General features: G+C 38.4%; 1 protein-coding gene across 4 annotated transcripts in view; it reads left to right on the forward strand.

Annotated features, from left to right (window-relative positions):
• Positions 1-21,207, forward strand: part of EPB41L5 (erythrocyte membrane protein band 4.1 like 5) — a 140,274-nt gene extending 119,067 nt beyond the window's left edge. For 3 of the 4 annotated variants that reach the window (XM_044242630.1, XM_044242634.1, XM_044242631.1), the window contains 6 exons: positions 2,008-2,072; positions 6,253-6,343; positions 8,564-8,638; positions 10,865-10,906; positions 11,263-11,393; positions 16,433-21,207. In XM_044242630.1, the coding sequence (XP_044098565.1) occupies positions 2,008-2,072; positions 6,253-6,343; positions 8,564-8,638; positions 10,865-10,906; positions 11,263-11,393; positions 16,433-16,499 (471 nt within the window). In that variant the 3' untranslated portion in view covers positions 16,500-21,207. The remainder of the gene's footprint in view (positions 1-2,007; positions 2,073-6,252; positions 6,344-8,563; positions 8,639-10,864; positions 10,907-11,262; positions 11,394-16,432) is intronic. The other variant, XM_044242632.1, reaches the window with a different exon arrangement.
• Positions 21,208-22,702: the final 1,495 nt, after the last annotated feature.

Raw genomic sequence — 22,702 nt, forward strand, 5'->3', positions numbered from 1 at the left:
ATCAGACAACTTGAATTTGAACCCCATTTCTAGTCTACCACAAACTAGTGTTGTGAGTTGGCAAGTTAGTTTCTCTGAGCCTCAGTTTAATTATGTTTTAAAAAGGATATTGGGGGGCGCCTAGGTGGCTCAGTGGGTTAAGCCGCTGCCTTCGGCTCAGGTCATGATCTCAGGGTCCTGGGATCAAGTCCTGCATCGGGCTCGCAGGGAGCCTGCTTCCCTCTCTCTCTCTGCCTGCCTCTCTGTCTACCTGTGATCTCTCTCTGTCAAATAAATAAATAAAATCTTTAAAAAAAAAAAAAAGGATATTGGTAGTACCTACCGGTGGTTTACAAGGATAAGATAATATAATGTAAAGGACATGGAACATAAAGAGCATTTAATTAAGTGTTGAAATCCCCAATGTTGAAGCTGCATGTTGTATTGGCAGTAGTAATTGTTGTCACTGCCTTACATTTCATTTACAGTTTTGGATTTGTCTTGACTTGAGCAAGAAAAAAATAACTTGAATGACCCTAAAATAAGGAGATTTCATTTTATAGTTAGAAACCTTCCCATGAAGAAAAATCAAGGACCTGATGCCTTCATGGTTGAAATCTACTGAGCTTTTAAGGAAGAAATAAGAGTTCCACACTAACTCTTTCAGAAAATAGAAGAGGAGGGAGCACTTCCCACCTCATTTACTGATACTAGTATTACCCTAGTACCAAAGCCAGAAGAAGATTTCATATGAAAAGAAACCATAGACCAATACCCCTCTTGTACATAGATTCAAAAATCCTTAACAAAATAGACTAAGTAGCATTTACCTCAGGAAAAAAGTTGATTTATCCTTCAAAAACCACTACAGTTCACCATATTAAAAAGTAAATTATCTTGGGGCGCCTGGGTAGCTCAGTGGGTTAAAGCCTCTGCCTTCGCCTCAGGTCATGGTCTCAGGGTCCTGGGATCGAGCCCCACATCGGGCTCTCCGCTCAGCGGGGAGCCTGCTTCGTCCTCTCTCTCTCTGCCTGCCTCTCTGCCTACTTGTGATCTCTGTCTGTCAAATAAGTAAATAAAATCTTTAAAAAAAAAAAAGGTAAATTATCTCAATTCATATGGAAAAGGCATTTCACAGAAATCAGTACCCATTTGTCATAAATGCTCACAGCAAACTAGAAACAGAATGGAGCTTCTTTTATTTTTTTTTAAGATTATGGGGCTCGATGTGGGGCTCGATCCCAAGACCCTGAGATCATGACCTGAGCCGAAGGCAGAGGCTTAACCCTCTGAGCCACCCAGGCACCCCACATCGTGTCATTCTAAAGAGATAGACACTAAAAAAGTAGTTATTATGATTCAATTTACATTAAACTATAGGACATAATGCTCGCTGTTTGCCATGTGTAAGGGTTTTTGATGAGGTTGCATTGGCCAGAAGGGAATGTTGTGGGGGTAGTGAAAATGTTGCACATGGTGACTTTGGTGTTGGTTATGCACCTCTGTATTTTTCAGAATTCATCAAACCCTATATTAAAAATGTATGCGTTTTACTGTATGTAAATGAAACTGCAATAAAGTTAAAGGAAAAAAATGACCCCTTCAGAAAAATATTTTAGAATTTCCTCTTAACATATTCCTTGTGTTCAGGAAAAAATAAAAAGCCAAATAGACTGCTTAACATCTCTTTCTTCTTTTCATCATGTAAATTCCAAAAATTGTGGCATTGAATCTTTTGGGATTCTGTACATATTGACTAACACATCATGGTATCTTAAATTTAAGTGAGAGCTGTCTAGTACAGGGTGTGAATTTGTGTGCTGTTGAAGTGGAAGCGTGGATTATTAATTTGGGTGTGGGATGGGGCTGTAAGAGGTATAGTATGGATATTTCCATGGACAAGGTATGATTACCTCTAGAGCTGAAGCAAAGTGGTATTTTTGTTCTTACTGGAAAGAAGTATAAATTTATTGTGACTTTAGTATCCTCAACAAATGTTTAATTTTTTTTATGATTTCATTTTCTTAGGTTACAAGAGAAGATAGCGTATTAAGTCATAAAAACACCAGTGTTCAGGATGCTTCCACAAACAGGTACAGTTCTGGGTTAGACAGAATTAAATTGATGTTTTTCTCCTCTTCACTTTTCTTTTTTTGGTCTGTTTCCTCTTCTCCAGTGTATCACCTCATAATTGCAGGCTATTTGAAAGATCACTTGAATTCACTCTTCTGTCCATTACTTGGCTGCTTACTACCTAGTTTTAGATTATCTGGAGGTACTTCTAATTTGTCTCTCTGCATTTTCATTCTTTTACTGAATCAAACTGCAGAGCAAAAGCAATCTTTAAAGATAGTTTTAATCTTATACATGGTGTGGGATGTGTATTATTTCTCTTAATTCTAGTACCATCCTGTTAAGTGGCCTTGTTCTTTTTTTTTTTTTTTTTAAGATTTTTATTTATTTGACAGAGAGAGAGAGAGGAGGAAGCAGGCTCCCTGGCTAACAGAGAGCCCGATGTGGGACTCGATCCCAGGACCCTGAGATCATGACCTGAGCTGAAGGCAGAGGCTTAACCCACTGAGCCACCCAGGCAGCCCAAAGTGGCCTTGTTCTTACAAACTTCCGTATTATGGGCCCTCACATTATTCGAGTAAATTTATTTGCTGTTCTCTCCAAATCCCTTCTGCTTCTCTTTTCTTTAATGAGTATTAGGCCATTTATTTGCTTTGCTAGGCTTTTATCCCCTGCTCTGTGCCAGTTTGTTTTTGTTCATCACTGTGTATCCAGTGTTCTCTGCTTTGTCAGTGCTAAATATTGTTGAATGAATGAATGCTGTTCCTCTTCCCGTTATTCAAAATGTATTCAGTGAGGAATTTCCTGATTAATCATACTCAGTTCCAGATACTGTAACCAAAATAGTCCTTAAGCATATAGCATGCTTTGTATATACAACTTTATAGTTAGTATTCAGCAAACAAGCTAATTGATGATTGGGGTAAAACTGGAATTAAAATGTAACTTTTTCTTTAATTTCAGTAAATCAGTTGGCCCACAATATTTTTATTAGAGCCTTTTAGAACTTCATCAAAAAATTTTTTTTCTTTTTCTTTCTTTCTTTTTTTTTTTTTTTTTTTTTTGCCAATTAAGAGGATAGTGGGGTTAGAGGCCTGCCCAGTTCATCGACCTCTTAAAGCTGGAAAGAACCTAGAATGTACCTCAACTTCTGGATTTGCTTTTCTAAATGGCTATTGATGTTTCCCCATAGGACTTGAAATGTATTCTTTCTTTCTTTCTAACAGAGAAATCACGAGTAGGCCGAGAGGCAGGCAGAGAGAGGGGAAGCAGGCTCCTTGCTAAGCAGAGAGCCTAATGCGGAGCTCAGTCGGAGGACCCTGAGATCATGACCTGACCTGAAGGCAGAGGCTTAACCCACTCAGCCACCCAGGCACCCCTGAAATATATTAAGTTCTTGTTAAAACTTGGGTCTGTTTCTGGACCTTTTACTTTTCTGTTGTCTGTTTTGTTCCTGTGCCATACAACACTTTTAAGAAATCACTGTACCCCCTTTTTTTAATTAATAAATTTTATTTATTTATTTGAGAGAGAACTAGAGAGAGCACAAGCAGGAGGAGCAGAGGGATAAGTAGGCTCCCTGCTGGGCAGGGAGCCCTTTTTGGGGCTCAATCCCAGGACCCTAGGATCATGATCTGAGTTGAAGGCAGCTGCTTAACTGACTGAGCCATCCAGGTGCCCCTACTGTACCCCCTTTTGAAAAAGGAAATATTTCAGGCACAGCGGAAACTGCGGAGATTATATATTGGCTGTTTACCAAATATCAAGCTTTGTAATATCTTGCAAGCTTTGTAATATCATACAATACTACATTTTGCTGTAGTTGATTTTAGACCATCTTTATCTTTTTTATTGAGTTGTAATTCCCATACCATAATGTTTTCCCTTTATAAGTATACAATTCAGTGCTTTTTAGTATACTGACAGAGTTTTGTACCATTACCACTGTCTAATTCCATAATATCTATATCCTCTAAAAGAAACATTACACCCATTGCAATCTCTCCATATATTAGATTTGCCTACTCTATAGACAGTTCATATCAGTGGAATCACATAATATGTGGGCTTTCATATCTGACTACTTTCATTTAACATAATATTTTCATGGTTGATCCATATTGTATCATGTATTTGTACTTCTCTTTAGGGCTGAATAATATTCCATTATATTAGGTATTCCACATTTTGTTTATCCTTACATGAATTGATGGACATTTCTGTTGTTCCCACTTTTTGACTGTTATGCTATGCTATGAACATTCACATACAAGAATTTTTGTAGACATGATTTCAATTCTCTATATACCCAGGAGGTGATTGCTGAGTTAATCACGTAGTAACTCTGTGTTTAACTTTTTGAGGAATTGCCAGACTGTCTTCCGAAACAGCTACAGCAGTTTCAGTTCCCACCAGCAATGTATGTGGGTACCAGTTTCTCCACATCCTTTCCAATGCTCATTATTCTCCATGTTTAAAATTACAGCCATCCTAGAGAGTATGAAGCGTGTCTCATTGTGGTTTTGATTTTCATTTACCAAAATGAGATTGAGTTGATGAATGTTGAATGTCTTTTCTACTTTGGAGAAACATCTATTCAGATCATTTATTTTTGTATTAACAGCTTTATTGGGATAAAATTTAAATACTGTGTGATTCACCATTGGAAGTATATAATTCAGTGTTTTTTTGTTTTGATGTATCTGAATTTTTTAAAAATCCATATTCCCTTATGTTAACTACATAAGTCAGTCACAGTTTATTCATTCTTTTATTAATGGGCTGTGTTGTTCCAAATTAGTGTTGTACATGTTCTTCCTTATACATGTTGTGAGGATTTTTTTAGGGTGTATACCTGGGAGTGAAATTCCTGGGTCATGACTGAGCAGAATGGCTGCAGAAGCTTTTCATCTCCTTCTTCCTGTTTTTTGCAGAAGTGTAAATTGTATACATACATCTTTTCTTGAAGGGTTGGGAGAAATTGTTGTAAGAAATATTTCACTCCTTTTATTGTTCACTTTTTTTTATATTGAGTCCTTTCCTCTGAGCTGTTGCTTCTTTCTGAAGCACAAAGTTATTTTTTCTCTCTTTTACATTTTACTGCTTATTCTTCAAGTTCTGCATTTTCATTACTATCTAAGAATAGGTTTTTTAAAAAAATAATTTTAGTATTCAAGGTGGTCTTTCAATCTGAAGATGTATATGGGTCTTTTTTTAGTTCAGGAAAATCATAAGCCATTACCTTTTTGAATGTCAGGTATCCATTAGTTGAAACATCGTGATCATTTCTGTTTCTCATAACTATCCCTTCTTATTTTTTATCTCTTTGCCTCTTTTTGCTTCATTGTTATGGGTCCTAGCTTCCACCTCACTAAGTATGTCTCACTTTTTCAATCTAGGATGTATTTCTCATTTTTTCTTATTCTTGTAGGCTTCAGGACCTGCTCCTAATTACACACTTTTCAGCAGTATTAGGAGAGACTGGGATTTCCTACTTGATGTGTTACCTTGGCGAATGATGGCCTTTTGGCTCTAGATTCCCCCCGTTTCCTCCCCAGTGTTGAAGCCATCTGTGAAACTGCTTCTGTTCCTGTTATGCTTACCTGGGATTAGACACTGTTGTGATTCCTGCTGGCAGGCCTAGTAACAGATTCTCTGGCATATACCTCTCACCTGGCTAGTCGTGTTGTACTATCTGGACCACTCTAGGTATTGCTTCTGCCTTCTACAGCAGGGTGTCTAGCCTGTGTCATTAGATGGTGGCTTTTTCCTATGGTTTTCTGACTATTCTCCCATATCTCAGGTATTCTGGGTAGTTTTTAGTCCACTGAGCTTTCCCATTCATGTATTTGATGACAGCCTTTAAAAAATCATTCAATTTGATCTATCTTGTTTGTGTATTTTTCTTTTTAAAATAAATCTTTTCTGAACTTTCAGTGAGATTTAGTAGAGAAGCAAAATACTCTACCATTTTGATCTATCTGTGAATGAACCTGGTGTGGATATGAAAACTGTTAACATGGTGGGTGGAGAAGGGTCTCACATATGAATGCAACACTAACTGCTGTTATGCTCCTCACAGATTGTCATTTCTTTTTCCTCTACATGAATTACTGCTCTTCTTTCTGAAGTCCTTTCTTCAAACATGTTCCCTATGCCTGTATAGGTGCTCCATGATGTGAGTTTATCTTTTTCTTCCAGTGCTGTATTAAATGAGAATAATGTGCCCTTCCCTGAAGATTCTCTTGCTCTGATGCATACCACACCTGCAGCAAATGGTTCTGTTCTTAAGGTAATGGACACTTGGCTTTGAAAGTTTCTGCAAAGACCATATTGAATTGAGTCCTGTGGTATAACCACAGATGTTGGTGATTTCTGACTGACACCAGAACTTAAACTGTAAGAAAAGCATTGAGTTTCAGTTCTCTGGAGAGACTCCCATTGTCAGAATCTTTCACAAGAGTATCTCAGGGCTTCTTCAGTTTTTCTGTTAGTTGTTGGTCTTTTTGTTTTAGGTGATGTTTGTATTTTTCATTTTTTGATGCTGGCTATACCTCCCTAATGTCTCAAACACTAGATGACACGTAGTAGGCACTAAATAAATAATGATTGCTTGAAACACGAGCACCCTATCATTGTGTAGTATAACCAGCTCGTCATAGCCCCTGCTTTTCTGCCCCTGGTCATGCCCTTACAAGTCCAGAAATCATAGAAATCTAGTTCATTGCCCATTGAATGTTTTAATTTGCAAGTTAAATGAAAAATTACCCTTATAAATGAACATTTACCATTTTGCTCTTTAACCACATAAATGCATTAACTGTAGTAATTTGTCAAATATTTCATAAAAAGAAGTTAGGAATCACCCGTATTCCTGCTATCCAAAGACTTCTAATTGAGATTTAGGTGTATAATTTTTCAGACTTTTGGGTTTAAAAAAATCCAACTTAAAATATCTTCAGTCAGGAGCTTCTTTTCTGCTAATTAAAATCCTAAAAAGACACATTGACATCTTTGATCATTGAAAACTAAGTGAAATCTGAATTTTTTTTAGAACAGAGCAGGTCATTTAATTCAGAGATTTGTTGCATATTATAATATGTACCAGATAGCATGCTAGTCTCAAAAATTCAAAGGCTAAACATGGACTCTTTTTTCAGAATGCTTACATTCCATTGAGAGAGTGAATTTTAATACATTATGGGAGAGATATATACATGCTGTTTGGGGGCACTCAGGTCACAGGTGGGAGGTGGTGGCAGAAGAGGAGGGAGATGTGAGAAGGGAGAGACAATTTTTTTTTTTTAGAACAATTTTTTCCTACCTAGGATTAAAATTAAGTGGAATGTTGAGACATAAATAGGAGATTGACCACAGCCTGAAGACAAATAGATAGAAATAGGACTGTATAAATGAAGGGCCTTTTTTGTTATGTTTACTACACCCTAGATACTTAATTTTTCTATTTCCAGTTTGGAATTTTATCTTTTATTATCTTTAAATATTCCTACCTACCTACCTTCTCTCTCTCTCTCTCTTTCTTTTTCTGTAATACAGAGACCCATCTTCCGTTAGGTGCTTCAAATACTATTTAAAAAGTATTGATTAATATTTATGGGGGAAGTTTATATTGTACTCTTTTTCAAACAGTGAAGTACCGGTACCTCTGGATAAAAAGGTCTTCAGAATTTAGGCATCTTCTTTACTTACTGTCTCCTGTGCTGAAACTTTTATCTCTCTCTTCTAGTCTAAGAGCTAAGAGGCAGAACAGTCCTTTTTTTTTTTTTTTTTTTTTTAAGATTTTATTTATTATTTATTTGACAGAGAGAGAGAGAGGGAGAGAGAGAACACAAGCAAGGGGGAGCAGCAGTTGAAGGGAGAGGGAGAAGCAGGGCTTCCCACGGAGCAGGGAGCCTGATGTGGGTCTCCATCCCACGACCTTGGGATCATGACCTGAGCAGAAGGCAGATGGACACTTAACCAACTGAGCCACCTAGGCACCCCAAGCCAGAGTAGTCTTAACCCTACCTGAGTTTTGTCTCATCAAAAAGAGTAGTGCTATGAAAATTCCCATAACACTGTTTTTTTTTTTTTTTTTAAGATTTTATTTATTTGAGAGAGAGAGGGCATAAGTTGGGCAGAGGGCCAGAGGCAGAGGGAGAAGCAGACTCTCCACCAAACAGGGAGCTCAGTGTGGGACTCGGTCCCAGGATCCTGAGATCATAACCAAAGCTGAAGGCAGACACTTAACTGACTGAGCCACCCAGGTGCCCCCCATAACACTAGCTTTCTCAACTTCTGGTTTTGGTCTAGGTTCCCCTCCAAGCAAAGTGGAATCACTATAATAACGATGATTCCTGAGTATCCATCCCTGTTTGTTTAAAGGTTAATATCAACAAAGGCTGGGTCAGAAATATAAGTTGAGAGGATATGGAAAAAATTTAGTTTGATGATTAATGAGTCATTTAACAGCTATAAATATTAACAGCTATAAATATTTTATCATTCATAGGATGCCACAGATGAATTGGATGCCTTGCTCTTATCTCTAACTGAGAATCTAATGGACCACACAGTCCCCCCTCAGGTAAATGGCTTTAAAACAGCAAGTTGGAAAGGAATTTCTATTTTGAAAAATATTCCTGCTACATTCCAATTTTTGCCTTTTTAACCATATAGTAAAACTGTTCATTTAAGAGGTCATATTTCAGTAACCACTTAGCCTTGCCTTTCTATTAAAATTTCACCAGTTTAAATTTATGTGTCATTGTATAGTAATCACATGTTACTGTAAGCCTGTTTGTAATCCAACACTGTATTAAGTAATGTAAGGAAGTATATGGGGATAAACATAAAAAGAATTTGAAACAATAAGGACATAGAGCATAAGAGTGGTTGGCATTGAAAGTATGGCTTGTTACTGCAGTATAGGAGATAGTGTGTGTTGGGTACTGTGACCAAATTATAATACAAATAAGAAACAATGCTTTCCCTCCAGAGACTTACTGTACAGTTGAGATGAAGGATGTACAAATTCAGTGTGTTATGAGTAATATGACAAGAATTGCTGTGGCAACCAGATGTCATTTTGAAGACTTGGAAGTACAGATGGTACTTTCTCTGACCTGAATGTTTGCTTAGATCATTAGTTTTTAAACTTGGGTGTGTATCAGAATCACCTGGAGAGTGTATTAAAACACGGATTGCCAGGCTCCACCTTCAGAGTTTGTGATTTGGTGGTGGTGGTCGGGGGCTGTTGGTAGTTAAGGCCTGAGAAGTTGCATTTCTAACATGTTCCTGGTAATGCAGATGTGGTCTGGGAACCACCTTTTGGTAACCACTAGCTCAGATCAGTAAATAGAAACTTTACCAAAGGAAAAGGATCATTAGCCTGGAAAAGTGAGCAGGCAGAAGACAAAGGGGATAGTGTCAGTGTTGAGCCATGATAATCCTTTATAAAGATAAAAGAAGTAACTTCAGAGATTAATGCAAGATGGCCTAAAGCCCAGAGAAGGACTTCCTGGGGCCTAACTCAGAACCTTATTCCATGTGCACTCTATCGTAAGTGGAAACGGTGATGAAAACCATTGATAAAACTTTTTAATTTTTTTTATTTTTTAAAGATTTTATTTATATGACAGAGATCACAAGTAGGCAGAGAGGCAGGCAGGGGCGGGGGAAGCAGGCTGTCTGCTGAGCAGAGAGCTAGATGTGGGACTCGATCCCAGGACTCTGGGATCATGACCTGAGCCGAAGGCAGGGGCTTTAAACCACTGAGCCACCCAGGCGCCCCTAAACAACTTTTTTATATCACTGATATGTTTTCCCTTCCTGCAAATTTAGAATGCTGCTTTTGTTTTAAATCAAAATCTAGAATATCACATATTTTAGATTCTGCATATTGACTCTCCTTTCTGTTACACTTAACAGATTTCTCTGTTATTAGAAATACAACACTCTACTAATAACTTTAGCTTTTTTATTGATTTTGATACAGAGTAAGGCCTGCCAAGCATTTTATGTAGCTGTTTTTAAATTTTTGCTTGTTAATTCTTTCAGAAGATTTTTAGAATAACTTTTTCTGGTGCCACCCCTCCAAAAATCCTTTGGATTTTTATTTGTAAATGCATTAAATGCATAAGTTTATTTGGGGAAAGAATTGATATATTTATAATAATTTGTGTTCTTAGCTAAGACTACAGTATTTTTCTCATTCAAGACTTCTGTTTCTATTCTTAAACTTTGTCATTATAACCCTCCCAATATAAGTGCTATACTTTACTATTCTCATTATTTCTAGGTCCTTCCCAATTAGTCAGGAGCAATATGAGTGTTTCTATATGCATGAATGATAATTAGAGAATGACCTGTATATAAACAGATTTTTTTTTCTATGTACTTTCTTTGTGCTCTTCATTTGGATTAGTCCCAATGCATTGTTCAGGATGCTACCAAGAAGGCTATGATTATTTATAATGAACTGAAATGTCAGAAAATAAAATGTTAAACTGGGTGCTGGGTTTGGGGGGTGGGGGAAGTCCTATTAATATGGAACTGAAAGTAGTAGTAGCTTTCTTGGAGTAGAACATTTTTAAATTAAAGAGATTCTTAAAATTATAACAGTTTCTTAAGTGGTGAGTATGACATATGTGTTGTAGAAGAGGATCTTGGATTCAAAGTGCATGTCACCTCGGGGAGCCATTAAGAACTGTCTTCCTCTATAGTACATTCAGGAGAAGAAAACATTGTGAGCATGATTATGAAAACAAGTCTTCCCTAAAAGTAAACACATATATAAAATTTTTTATTTTAGGTATCTTCAACATCCATGATCACACCACGGTGGATTGTACCAGTAAGTTAATGATATTTGCAGTTTTTATTTGGTTACCCTTTCAGAGTAAGGCCTAAAGGATTACCAGAATCTGTTTTTCCTTAAAAATGTGCGTTCATTCCCAAAGTTCTGTTTACTGAACTTAATGGCTTCAAACTAGTGATTTAGTGTTTCTGTTTGTAAAGGCTTAATGCTGCTGATGAAAACAAAAATAAAAATCTAAGGTGGAGTATGTTAAAAAACAAACCAAAACAGCCCATGACCATCAAAATCCTCTTATTTATTACCATAATCATTAGGGAAGGTAGCTTGGAGCTGAACTGCTGATGCCCGAGCCGGTGTTGTCACCTCTGCTCAGGTGTGTCTGTCTCCCTCAGCAGAGCGGTGTCCTTTCCAGTGGACTGGCAGGAAGTGGACCACCCTTGGCAGGGAAGGAGGGACATGGTAACAGAGAAGTGATCTCGCTGATTTCTCCCCCAGCACCATTCTTGGTGGATGCTGTGACCAGGTGAGGAAATTATTTCTCCATTGCAGTTCTTAGGCATCTGTTAGGAGGAAAAAATAATAAAATTAATATATTTATAGCAGTATTATCAGTTCTTCTTTAACTGAACTTAATTGAAACTGGATAAATTTTTTCCCTATTTAGAATAGTGTTTTTTCTGTTTTCTTGTCTATACAATTTTCTACAAAACCATGAGGTAACCCTTATTTATTTTTATGAAGTCTTCATAAATGTTAACATATTAACAGGCTTATCTTTAAAAATGTATATTAAAACTCATTTATGTCTTTTCCTTTCATTTTTTACTATTACGTTGTCCATCTATAAGGTGAAGAGTTACAGATAAGAGTGAGGTTGGAGATTCCCAAGATGAGGACTCTGAGTGAGACACCTTTTACCGATACCTGTTACAAGTTCATTTCAACATATTGCTTGCCACAAACAGAAGCTAGATTCAAAAAAACCTTTTGTCTGGCGTGTAGTTCTTCAACTCTTCATTGTTAGGACCCAAACTGTATATATTTTGCAAAAGATGTACAGCTGCCTTCATTCTCACCTCAGACTTTTCCTGGCGATGTCTGTTTCTCACATCCTCCTGGTGTTGAGAGTGTAGGTCAGTCAAAGTAGATGCTTTCCTAATTAAAGAAGTGTCCTCATTAATTAGAAAAATTATTTGAGCTGATTAACTTGAGAGGAATTGATAGTTTCATTTTAAAGTTGTTCTCTTATCTTCACAGTCTTCAAAGTAATATAATCACTCACTCAGCAAACACTTATTGAATGTCTGTTATGTACCAGGCATTGATGTTATCTGGTTTGGCAGCACTGAAGATAGCAGTGAACAAAAGAGGCATGGGATTTGCCATAGGGAAATCATATATAGTTGTCAAATAGCACTGTGTACAGTTTTAATAGGTTATTTTTCTAACCATTTATATGCCTAGTAATTGCCACTGTAAAAATAAAGATTATGTGCAAAGAACCAGGCGATAATGCTTTGTAATTGAGTTTACACAACAAACTATGAGTTCTTAGGACTTCTAAATTAAAAATTACAGATGAAAGAAGAGATTGTCGACATTTCTTCCCAGAACAAAATAGTCATAGAGGAATTAAAGAGATCAAAAAGGACAGGTAGAAGTAGTGCACCTGAAACTAATATAATGTTAAATGTCAATCATACTTAAAAAAAAAAAAAAGATAAATGAATCTGGGGAATAGAATAGGGTCTAGAAACAAACTCACCCATAAACAGTTACCTGATTTGTGAAAAAGGGATGGTGTGGTGCTTTGGGGAAAGGATGGCTTTTTAGTAAATCAGCTGGACAAATTAAATACCCACATGGGAAAAGATGAATTTTGACCCAACCTCAGACCATACACAAAAATCCATTCTAGATTGCTTGCAGATCTAAATGTGAAACATCAGATAATAAAGCTTTTAGAAGAAAATATAAGCCAACATTCTGGAGATCAGGAAATATTTTTTAAATAGGTCAAAAGCTTAAATAATGGGAAAAAATCAATAACTTGGATTATATCAAGAACTTCTGTTCATTAAAAGAAATGATTTCAAGATCTCAAAAAGGGAAACCAGAGAGAGAGAGAAAATACTTGCACTTCCTCCCTCCTCCCCCCTCCCCATTGATCTCCATCTATCTTTCTTTGACAAAGGAAAGAATCTTTTATATGTCTAGAATATATAAATCTCTTATAAATCAATAAGAAAAAAACAGATAAATAGAAAAATTGGCAAGACTTGAAAAGGCAATTCAGAAGGGGATATCCAGGTGGTCAATTAGCATATGTGACAGTGTGCAACTTGACTAGTCATTGAGGAATACCGATTCAAACCACCATGTAATGACCACTGTCTATTACCAGAATTGCTGAAGTGAAAAAGACACCTAGTATCAAGTGTTGGTGAAGGTATGGGACAACTGGAACTTTTTAAATTGGAATTACCATGTTGGAGATAGGTTTGGCAGTATCTACTAAAGCTGAACATACTCAGCGACTCAGTGATTCTATTATATACATACCAGTAGAAATATAAATAAATGTCTATCAGAGGACATGTAAAAGAATGTTTATAGAAGCTGTATTCATAATAGCCCAAGCTGAAAACTTTCCAAAACCCCATTAATAGTCAACTACATAAATAGCAATATAGATAATTGTGTAAACATAATTATGTTTATTAGTTTGTTGTGTAGCAAATTGCCACATATTTAGCATCTTAAAACAACACACATTTATAATCTCATTTTCTGTGGGTCTAAAGTCTAGACACAGTTTTGTGGAGTCCTCTGCAACTACCACAAGCCCATTTGTTAATGAGTTTCTCTGGTATGTACAGTTTCCAAATGGTAGTCCAGTGCTTCACTTTTAAATATGAATAGGTGCTTTCCTCATAAGTGTGAAGAGAGCCAAAGATTTCCAGAAGGGTGAGGAAAACCTGAAACCAGTAAGCTGAAAAAGAAGCAGGGAGGACAGAAGAGAGCATGAGCATCAGAAACTTCACAAATGATAGTTTCATGAGAGAGGAGATGCTGTATCCCTGCAACACTAACAGGAAATGAAAAAGGAAAGAAACAGAATCCCCAGTGTTCTTAGAAATTATTAACCATGTTAAGAGTAAAATCCAAAGAATGTGTCGAAGATAAGGTTGAGGAAATCTCCCAAAAAAGTAGAAGAATAAGATGAAAACTGGGACAGAAGAGAATGGAGAATTGGTCCAGGCAGCCCAATATATATGAATTATTGAAAATCCAGAAAGAAGAATAAATAAGATTGTCAGAGGAATTGAGATTTCTCAGAAGTACTTCAGTTTTGTTTTGTTTTGTTTTGTTAAGATTTTATTTATTTGAGAGACAGAGCATGAGCTGGGGGAGAGGGAAAAGCAGACTCCCCATTGAGCAGGGAGCCTAATATGGGCCTGATCCCAGGATCCCGACATCATGACCTGAGCCAAGGCAAACACTTAAACGACTGAGGTACCCAGGCACCAAAAAGTACTTGTGTTTTTAGATTGAGTGGGCCTGAGTACCCAGCACAAAGAATGAAAATAGACAACGCCAAGGACCATCATAAAATTTCAGAATATCAGAGTTAAGAAAGGATATGTAAGACTTCAGAGAGGGAGGTAAAAAAAGATTACATGAAAGGATTGGTAATCAGAATGAACTTCCTGAAAGCAGGAAGTTAATGGGACAATGCCTTCAGAATTCTGGAGGAAAATTATTTTTTATCTAGATGTCCAGACTGTCAGGTAAGTGTGAGATTAGAATGAGTAGACCTGGAGTTTCTCTAAAATATATACTTACCATGCGGTTTTACTCAGGCATTTACCTACTGGAGGATGTGTTTCATTAAAACAAGGTGATTATCCAAGGAGGAAGACACAGGACCCAGGAAACAGGTATAGGAACTGACCAGGAGGAAGGTAGAAGAAAGTTCTGAGGCAGCAGCTGCCCCACCGGTCTAGGAACCATTCTGTACAGATTTGAAGAAGGGGTACAGAGTTACAAGAAGGATATTGCCAAGAAAAAAACACAAATATGTGGCCTACCCCAGTTTTTGAAAAATTAAATGACACGTCTGAATGTACTATGGTGAGGCCCATGGTTCTAGCTGCAAGCTTAACCATGGAATAAGTACAGAAAATGGAACAAACAGTGAAAAAAAGGAAGCAGTTCTTCAATCCAGGAAGAGCAAATTATATAAGAAAAACTATAATATGCTTATATTAGTTGTGAAAATATTTGCATAATTACAACAAACACTGAATATTAACATCATGAAAATTGTTCATTTAACTGTGTTGAAAAGGTGGGAAGGAAGGATTAAGGAGCGGGTGAGTGGGCTCTAAGAGTGGTAAGCTTTTATAGTCCATGGCAGGAAGTCACTGTGGAAATAGGCCCCTGGACTTTTGCTAGTTGTACATCAGAATCACCTGGAGAGCTTGTTAAAACACAGCTTAGGGGGTCCTGGGTGGTGCAGTTGGTTGAGGATCCAACTCTTGGTTTCAGCTCAGGTCGTGATCTCAGAATTATGAGCCTGAGCCCAGCGTTGGGCTCCACACTCATCACTCAGTGGCTGAGTCTTCTTGAGATTCTTTCTCCCTTTCCCTCTGCCTCTCTCACTCATGCACATGCACTGTGCATGCGCTTTCTAAAATAAATAAATCTTTAAAACAAACACAGCTTACTGGTTCCTATCCTCAGAGCCTATTATTCAGTTTGTCTGGGGTGGTGCCTAAGAATTTGCATTTATAACAAATCCCAGAGACAACACTTGAAGAAACAGAGATACAGAAAAGTGAAAGAAAATGCCGGAAACAAAAACAAAAACAAAAAACAACTGTTGAAAGTATTTGTCTTTATGTAGTAGAAATGGAGAGGGCTATTACACATGACTGCTGTTTCAACTATCAAGCTTGTTCGTAGTTTTGACATGTTAAATTCTGTCCTTTGTACTACATATTTTGATACTAAGTTTTAATGAAACCAAGATAGATGATGTTACCTCTTTGCCTCCGTTCATGCTCTTCAGCTATGGCAGAGACTCTTGGGTGCTCATGCAAAGCCCACATCCTTTTATTTTTCACATAACTGACAAAGCAGATTAACTAGGTGGGAACTCAGCCACAGCCATCTGGGACTATCTGTGTAAAGCACAGAACAGTGTTCCCACTGACCTTGGTATATCTTGAGCAGATTTACTGTCATGCTCACCACAGTACTGTTCTTGCCATTCATAATAATAACCCTGACATTAAGAAATGATTAAGTGTTTGGTATGTTTTATTCAAGGCAGTAGGGGAAATTGATATATTCTAGATTTCATTTCAAGATGAAATAAGTATCATTTATCTAGAAAATTTCCTTCTGTAAATATCTCATTGCTAAATTAGGTGTTGCATAGTCATTTAGGTCTGTACTTGACTCTCAACGTGCTCCACTTAGCACTGGCGAAGAAATGCACATTGCTCCCACCACAGTGGTTTCACTGAATAATTATCCCTTCTTTCTTCCTTTCAGCTCTCTTCCAACACTGGCAGAAGAAACAGTCATGAAGCAAAAGTGTTTACTGACAACTGAGCTCTGAGGGACTGGCTCCTTCTCACCTGTAACTGGAATATTCAGCGTTCTGCAGCTGTCCGTCCTTGAATCCATTTCTGTTGGAATGTTCAAATTCAGGAGCTTGTCCTTACTTGTGAGTAAAAAAGCTCACCCAAATTTGACTTCAACTCAATGAAAAACATTTTCCGTCCAGCTGGAAAGGTTTAATTACACTACATATTTGCCCGAATGAGGGCATCTGGTCTTTACTTTCTATAATTGTATTTAAGTTGTATATTCTGAAACAAGGCAATTATTTTTCCCTGTTGTTTCTTCGAACTCTTGGCTCCATCTAGTGGTTATAATTGTTCATAACCCCTCCATAACCAGGCTGTCTTGGTAGTCAGTAATAGCCTTTTGAATGTTGTTCTCTCTCTAGTATCAGGATGAGTATCCTTGATCTGAATGCCTGTTAGCGAAGTTCCCCTTATCCATGCAGTACTGGAAATCAGGAATTTAGGAAATTAATGAGGACACCTTGTAGGTAGTTTGAGGCCTCAGTGTTTGTAATTACTACAGTACTAAGAGAAGTTTAGAGTACAGAACGTTTTCAGGTGTCTCCTATACTTTTGGCTTCTTACTGGCTATCTTAGTACTCCTAAGTTTATGTTAAGGTAAGGTAAACCTTGAAAAGAATACAGAGAAATCAGTTGTGCATATTTTGCATCCTGGTTTGTTGGTTTTGTTTTGTTTTGTTTTTTTTAAGCCTTGCTTCCCCACAGGAAGCCCTCACATGCACCAAACACATACTCTCTAACTTTTCAGCTGGATGGAGACAACAGTCACTTCTCCACACTGGCACTGATTTGGATATAGACTTCATTTCCTTTTAATGTAAGCTGAATCAGTTTAGAATTTATAAACTAAACAAAACAAAACAAAACCAAAATACCAAGACAGAAATAGGCAATTGGGAGTTGAGGGGGTTTTGTTTCTTGAACACCCATTCTGAAACTGTACTTAGCGTACTGTAAGAACTGGTATCTCACCTTACATTAGGAATTTTGTGTTAATTTTAAAATGTCTCTAATTCCTAATCACTTTGGGTATAAAAAAAAACTGTATGTAAAAGTAGCACATTTGCATATAGAAAATGAAGAAGAGTATAAAAATAACCTCTTGCAATCCTGACTTCCAGAAGAACACTTGTTTTAGCTTTAAAAATTCAGAATGCAGGAGGTAAACTGCAGTTGCTGTTGGAAATGAGGATGAGGTAGAAACCATATTGGTATCATTGTTGTTAATCCCTGTGATCAAGGATTGGTGTCAAACCATACCTCCTCGAATTTGATGTTTAGTTTTATGCCCTGTATTATGTATATAACTGGGTGTTAATTTATGTTGCTCAGCACAAGAGAACATCCAGTTGTGTGATATTTAAAACTCCATGGTTTGGACTGTCCTGTGGAAGTTCCCTGTAGCATAGTCATGTGCTAGGCAAACACACATTAGTGTCTGGAAAGTTCAGGAATTTTAATCTTGTGCTGTTTCCCAGGGAGCTGTAGAGTTTGGAAACCACTTTTGCACAGAACAACTTTGCTGAAGGAAAGAAAATTGGCACTTCTTGCTGGCTGCTTCCCCTTAGCCATTGTGCTGAGCTTGTGAATTTCATTGGTGGAACTCTTGCCAATTCTTAATTGTAAAACAAATTTTCTCACAGCTGTAAGTGACACCCAGAACCAAGGACTTGACCAGGGGCCTGACCCAAAACATGCGGGACTGGGCATCCAAATTATCAGGGTGCTGACAATTCTAGATGTACTGGAAGGTTGAAGTTGTGCATCTAACCACAGAGCAGCTAAGGTATTACTAGCTTGGAAGGCCTAAACTTCCCGTCCAGTTTAGGAAGTAGCACCATCCTTATTTTAAACTTTTTACAATTTAAGAATAAGTTGCCGAATATATTCTATAACCTTTGTGTCTTTGGGTACCTATATTCTTGCCAGTTGGCATATTGAAAAGGACTTTCTTAAAATTTACTTTAATCTCAGGCTAAAAGGAAGAAATATTGTCTTTTGTCCTGACACAAACTGGTGAACATGGAAATTAATATTTTAATGATGAATTAGCCCACGCAGTTTAGATACTGGTCACGTATAACTTCCCTGTCATGACTGCTGCTGGTGCCTTCCCCAGAGCTGCTGTCACACTGATCTTGTTCTTGCTCATCTGAGAGTGGAGGGGAGAGAATGGCAAGGCTCACAATATCTGGTGAATGTGTCTGAGAGGGATGGGAAAAGTCTCTCCCTGTGATGAGAGAGAAGTTGATATATGTGCGTCAGTAAAGAATGTGAGCAGAGTGAGATTTGAGATAATAGTGCATAAGAAGGCAGGTCGGTTACATCGAAGTGGGAGGAGGGACAGCTCTGGTGGCATGACCCGCTGTTGACCTTCAGGGCATAGTCCTCCCCTATGAAGATTAAAACCCACCTGCACATCCGAGAATCATCTGGTTAACTAAAGTTCTGATCCTCAGATGAGATGAAAGAACTTTACTGCCTGTTGAAAACGACAGCTAGTTGGACAGGAAGTTTTTCTCTAGAGTGAGGTTCCCATGCACCTTAGTAAGTGTAGCTAAAAAGAAATATTGGCAACATTTAATTGAGTCCGAAGTAATGAGAACTCGTTTTAAAAGAGAACAAGAACAATAGTTGATTTGAGGGCTCCAGCTAGAAAGCTGTTAGCATTCTTCCCTTTGAAGGTAGTTTGGAGGTGATTTATAGCTGAGATAACAGAGCCAGATTGGCAACAAATAACAGAAGGCTTTTAGCCACAGGCTCAGCTACTCTGTGGTTACTTTCTTCCCAGATTTTCTAGTACCAGATTTGATTGTGGTAACTCATTAGGATCAGTGATGATGGAACTTGTGACTGGGAGCAGATTTGAGGCTGGTATTGAGAGAGTGGCAGGGCTTTTGTTGTCTTGCCAGGCCTCGTGGGTCTGTGGGGCTTGCAAGGACTGGGTTGGTGCTGCTGCCCCTGTGTCACGGCTCCCCGTGTGCTCTGCCCCAGGAACACTTAGTACAGTGCCACATGGTCAGCATCTGCTACAGGCCTTGGGGGCGCGGAAAGGAGAGGAACCTCAAATCAGGCCGTTTGATAGCCTGGGTAGGGGAAGGAACAATTGGCATGATGGTTTAAAATAAGAGTGGTAGGTTTCAGCTTTCTGCCCTTGACTCTTCTTTTAAACTTGTGAAATGATAAATGAGATCCTACTTCTTAACTGTTGTTGGTAGTATCACCTTCATATACTCTGGAGGGGTTCATTGTTCTTCCATGCTTGCCCTTTTACTGCTGAACAAAGCAATAACTGGGTTCCTTTGGTCTTGATAAATTTAGACATACCATTAACAGTTTTCCTAAAATGTTTATATTGTTTTAAGAAAAATTCTGTTTAAAAATATTTCTTACAGCCTACTGTTTATCTTCACCTTTATCTGTTTTTGCACAATCACAGATGCTCTGTGGGCAGTTAAGGGTGAAAGCCCTTGGGTGGTTGCTTGCATCTTGACTGCTTGTTCTCTTAGGTTTCCCAATTCTGGCTAAAACCAGCACCCCTGTCTTCTCTTGCAAAAGCTCCAGAATGAAAGTTCAGAGACTCTGTTAGAGCAGAATTATTTGGCATCACTTACATTGAGAAAAATCTTCCATTTTTTTCTGTAAGTAAGGGTCTTGAGAAGCAAAGCTCTTATCTTCCCACTTAGAGCAGGGATGAGCAAAGGTTTTCTGTGAAGAGCAGAGACAGGTAGTACTTCATGGCTCAGCTGCACTGCTGAAGCACACAAGTGGACAGACAGTAGTACGCGCATGGGCTGGCTGTGCTCCACTCCACTGTCTTTGTGCATTTACAAAGACAGGTGCCGACTCCCAAGTCCACACTTGGTGGCGTGGCAGCGTGGCTCCCTGGGAGGCAGATGAATACTCACATAGGTTCTGCAACAGCAGCTGTCACGTGGAGGCACCTGACATTTCTAGACGTTGCCATCCTCATTTGCACACGGACAAGGTACAGTCCTGGGTCTCCCAGCTCTGAGAGTCTTTGGGAGGCCTCACCAATTTCTAATCAGTCTTGCCCTCAGCCTTTCAGTTGCTTCGAAGCCTGGAATCTTCTGCAGACTGAAGAATGTATATTTCTTTATTATTTGTCCCTATTTCCTCTCAAAAATGTAAACACTCTGGTTTTTCAATGATCAGAAGAAAGTTGGAATCTTTTCCTATCTGTCAGCGTTCAGTGAGATGAGGAAGTTTGTTTGGATTATAGAAATTTGTCCTGAGCCGAACTCTGTCTCCTGTGTTAGCATATTGGTAAAGCTGTAATTATTTCCAGTTCTAAGGTAGGATACGTGAGTCTCTTCATCATGCTGCTTGAGACAATAATTCAGTCACTTCCCAGAATTTCTTTTTATCAGGGAGGTGTTTTAGTACAGACCCCTTGCTCTTCTTATTTTTGTGAGTATATTTTCTTTTCTGGATATGATAGTTGAAAGGACCTCACTATTTTGTTTACTTTTTATATGTGTGACGCTTTGCAGTAGCTTTTAAAGTGTAATTTATTTTTATATCAAGTGCACTATTCTTCATTGTGTTCCACAGTTTTATATGACTTATATTAGAAGCACTGCACTGAACTGATTGTCTATATACTGACATGAGAACTGTAGATGCAACCACAAATAAAGCTTTGTGAAACATTTATGTTCTTATGAACTGTTTTCAGTTTCTTGGAATTGTAATACCTGCACTTTTGTTAGGTCAGAGTTGCTCTTAATAAGAACACAAGTGACCAAGTGGAAGCCATGATCAGAAGCAGCACTAGTTTTCAGTGTCCGTTTTGGTATGTGTGGTACAAATTTGGAAGTAGAGGCATTTTCAAAGTTTAAAAAACCTCATTGGTCATTCCCAGCATATCCTAGAAGGCAGAGTGATTGTTCCCAGGAGCAGCGTGGCACAGCAGAAACATAGCTCTACTACTCAGTACCAGGAGACCTTGAATAAATTGCTTAACAAACCTGCACCTCAGTTTCTTTGTCTGGGACAGGATGGTGTATTGTCTGTGGTGCAATGTCTGGTAGAGAGTAGTAGCTGTCCTCCGTCATAGATCCCTGTGAAGAACATTGCTTCTGGACAGAGTCATACACAACACAGGAGGTCAGCAAGGTTTCTGAGAACAGCCTGTTTCCTGCTCCTCTTCCCCTCCCATTTGGAAAACAGATGGCAATGGGCCTTGAAAACCAAAGAGCTTTTCTTCAGCTCTAATGCATGTACAGGGTGAGGCAGGAACCTGGGCTCTGTCAGCTATGCTGGAAGTTCTCCTCAAAGAGATTTAGCATTAAGCAACCAAAGCACTCTAACTTGAGCACAGTGACTCACTGGAAAGATATGGGAGTTCTCTGAACAGAGAGGATGGGTGCAAGTGTGGACTTTTTCTCTGGCACCAGCAGGAATGGTCTGGCTGTTCCCTGCTGCTCACACTGACTATTATTTTGAGTTGGAGAGGGCAGGACACCAGAGAAGGCTGTGGGTTCCCAAAGGGAGGGGAATGGTTAATGGGCTACCAAGACAATCACAGATTTCGGAGAAGATACTGTATATCACAGTTGTTAAAATCTGAAGAAAAAGAACAGAAAATCCAGGAAAGTGGACTGTAGTTGGGTAATTGCTCTTTAAGCCTTGGGAGATAGGGCTTGCACTTTTTTTTTTTTTTTTTTTTTTGGAAAGATTTCACTTATTTGAGAAAGAAAGCACAAGCAAGGGGAAGCCACAGAGGGAGAGGGAGAAGTAAGCTCGCTGCCGAGCAAGGAGCTGGATGCAGAACTCAATCCCAGGACCCTGGGGTCACAGCCTGAGCCGAAGGCAGATGCCTAACCAACTGGGCCACCCAGGTACCCCAGGGCTTGCACTTAAAAAAAAAAAATGTATGTTGGGGCACCTGGTTGATTCAGATGGTTAAGCACCTTCCTTCAGTTCAGGTCATGATCTCAGGGTCCTGGGATTGAGGCCCATGTCAGGCTCCCAGCTCAGGGGGGAGTCTGCTTCTCCTTCTCCCCCTGCTTGTACTCTCTCTCAAATGAATAAATAAAATATTTTAAAAAAATTATGTTGATACTCCACAAACATTTATTTTAATGTTATTTCTGTTCTTAAAATATTAAACATTTAAAAAATGAACCTAAGAAAGGGCTTTTGTGGT

The sequence above is a fragment of the Neovison vison genome, chromosome 3, assembly GCF_020171115.1.
Source record: "Neovison vison isolate M4711 chromosome 3, ASM_NN_V1, whole genome shotgun sequence".
Taxonomy (NCBI): domain Eukaryota; kingdom Metazoa; phylum Chordata; class Mammalia; order Carnivora; family Mustelidae; genus Neogale; species Neogale vison.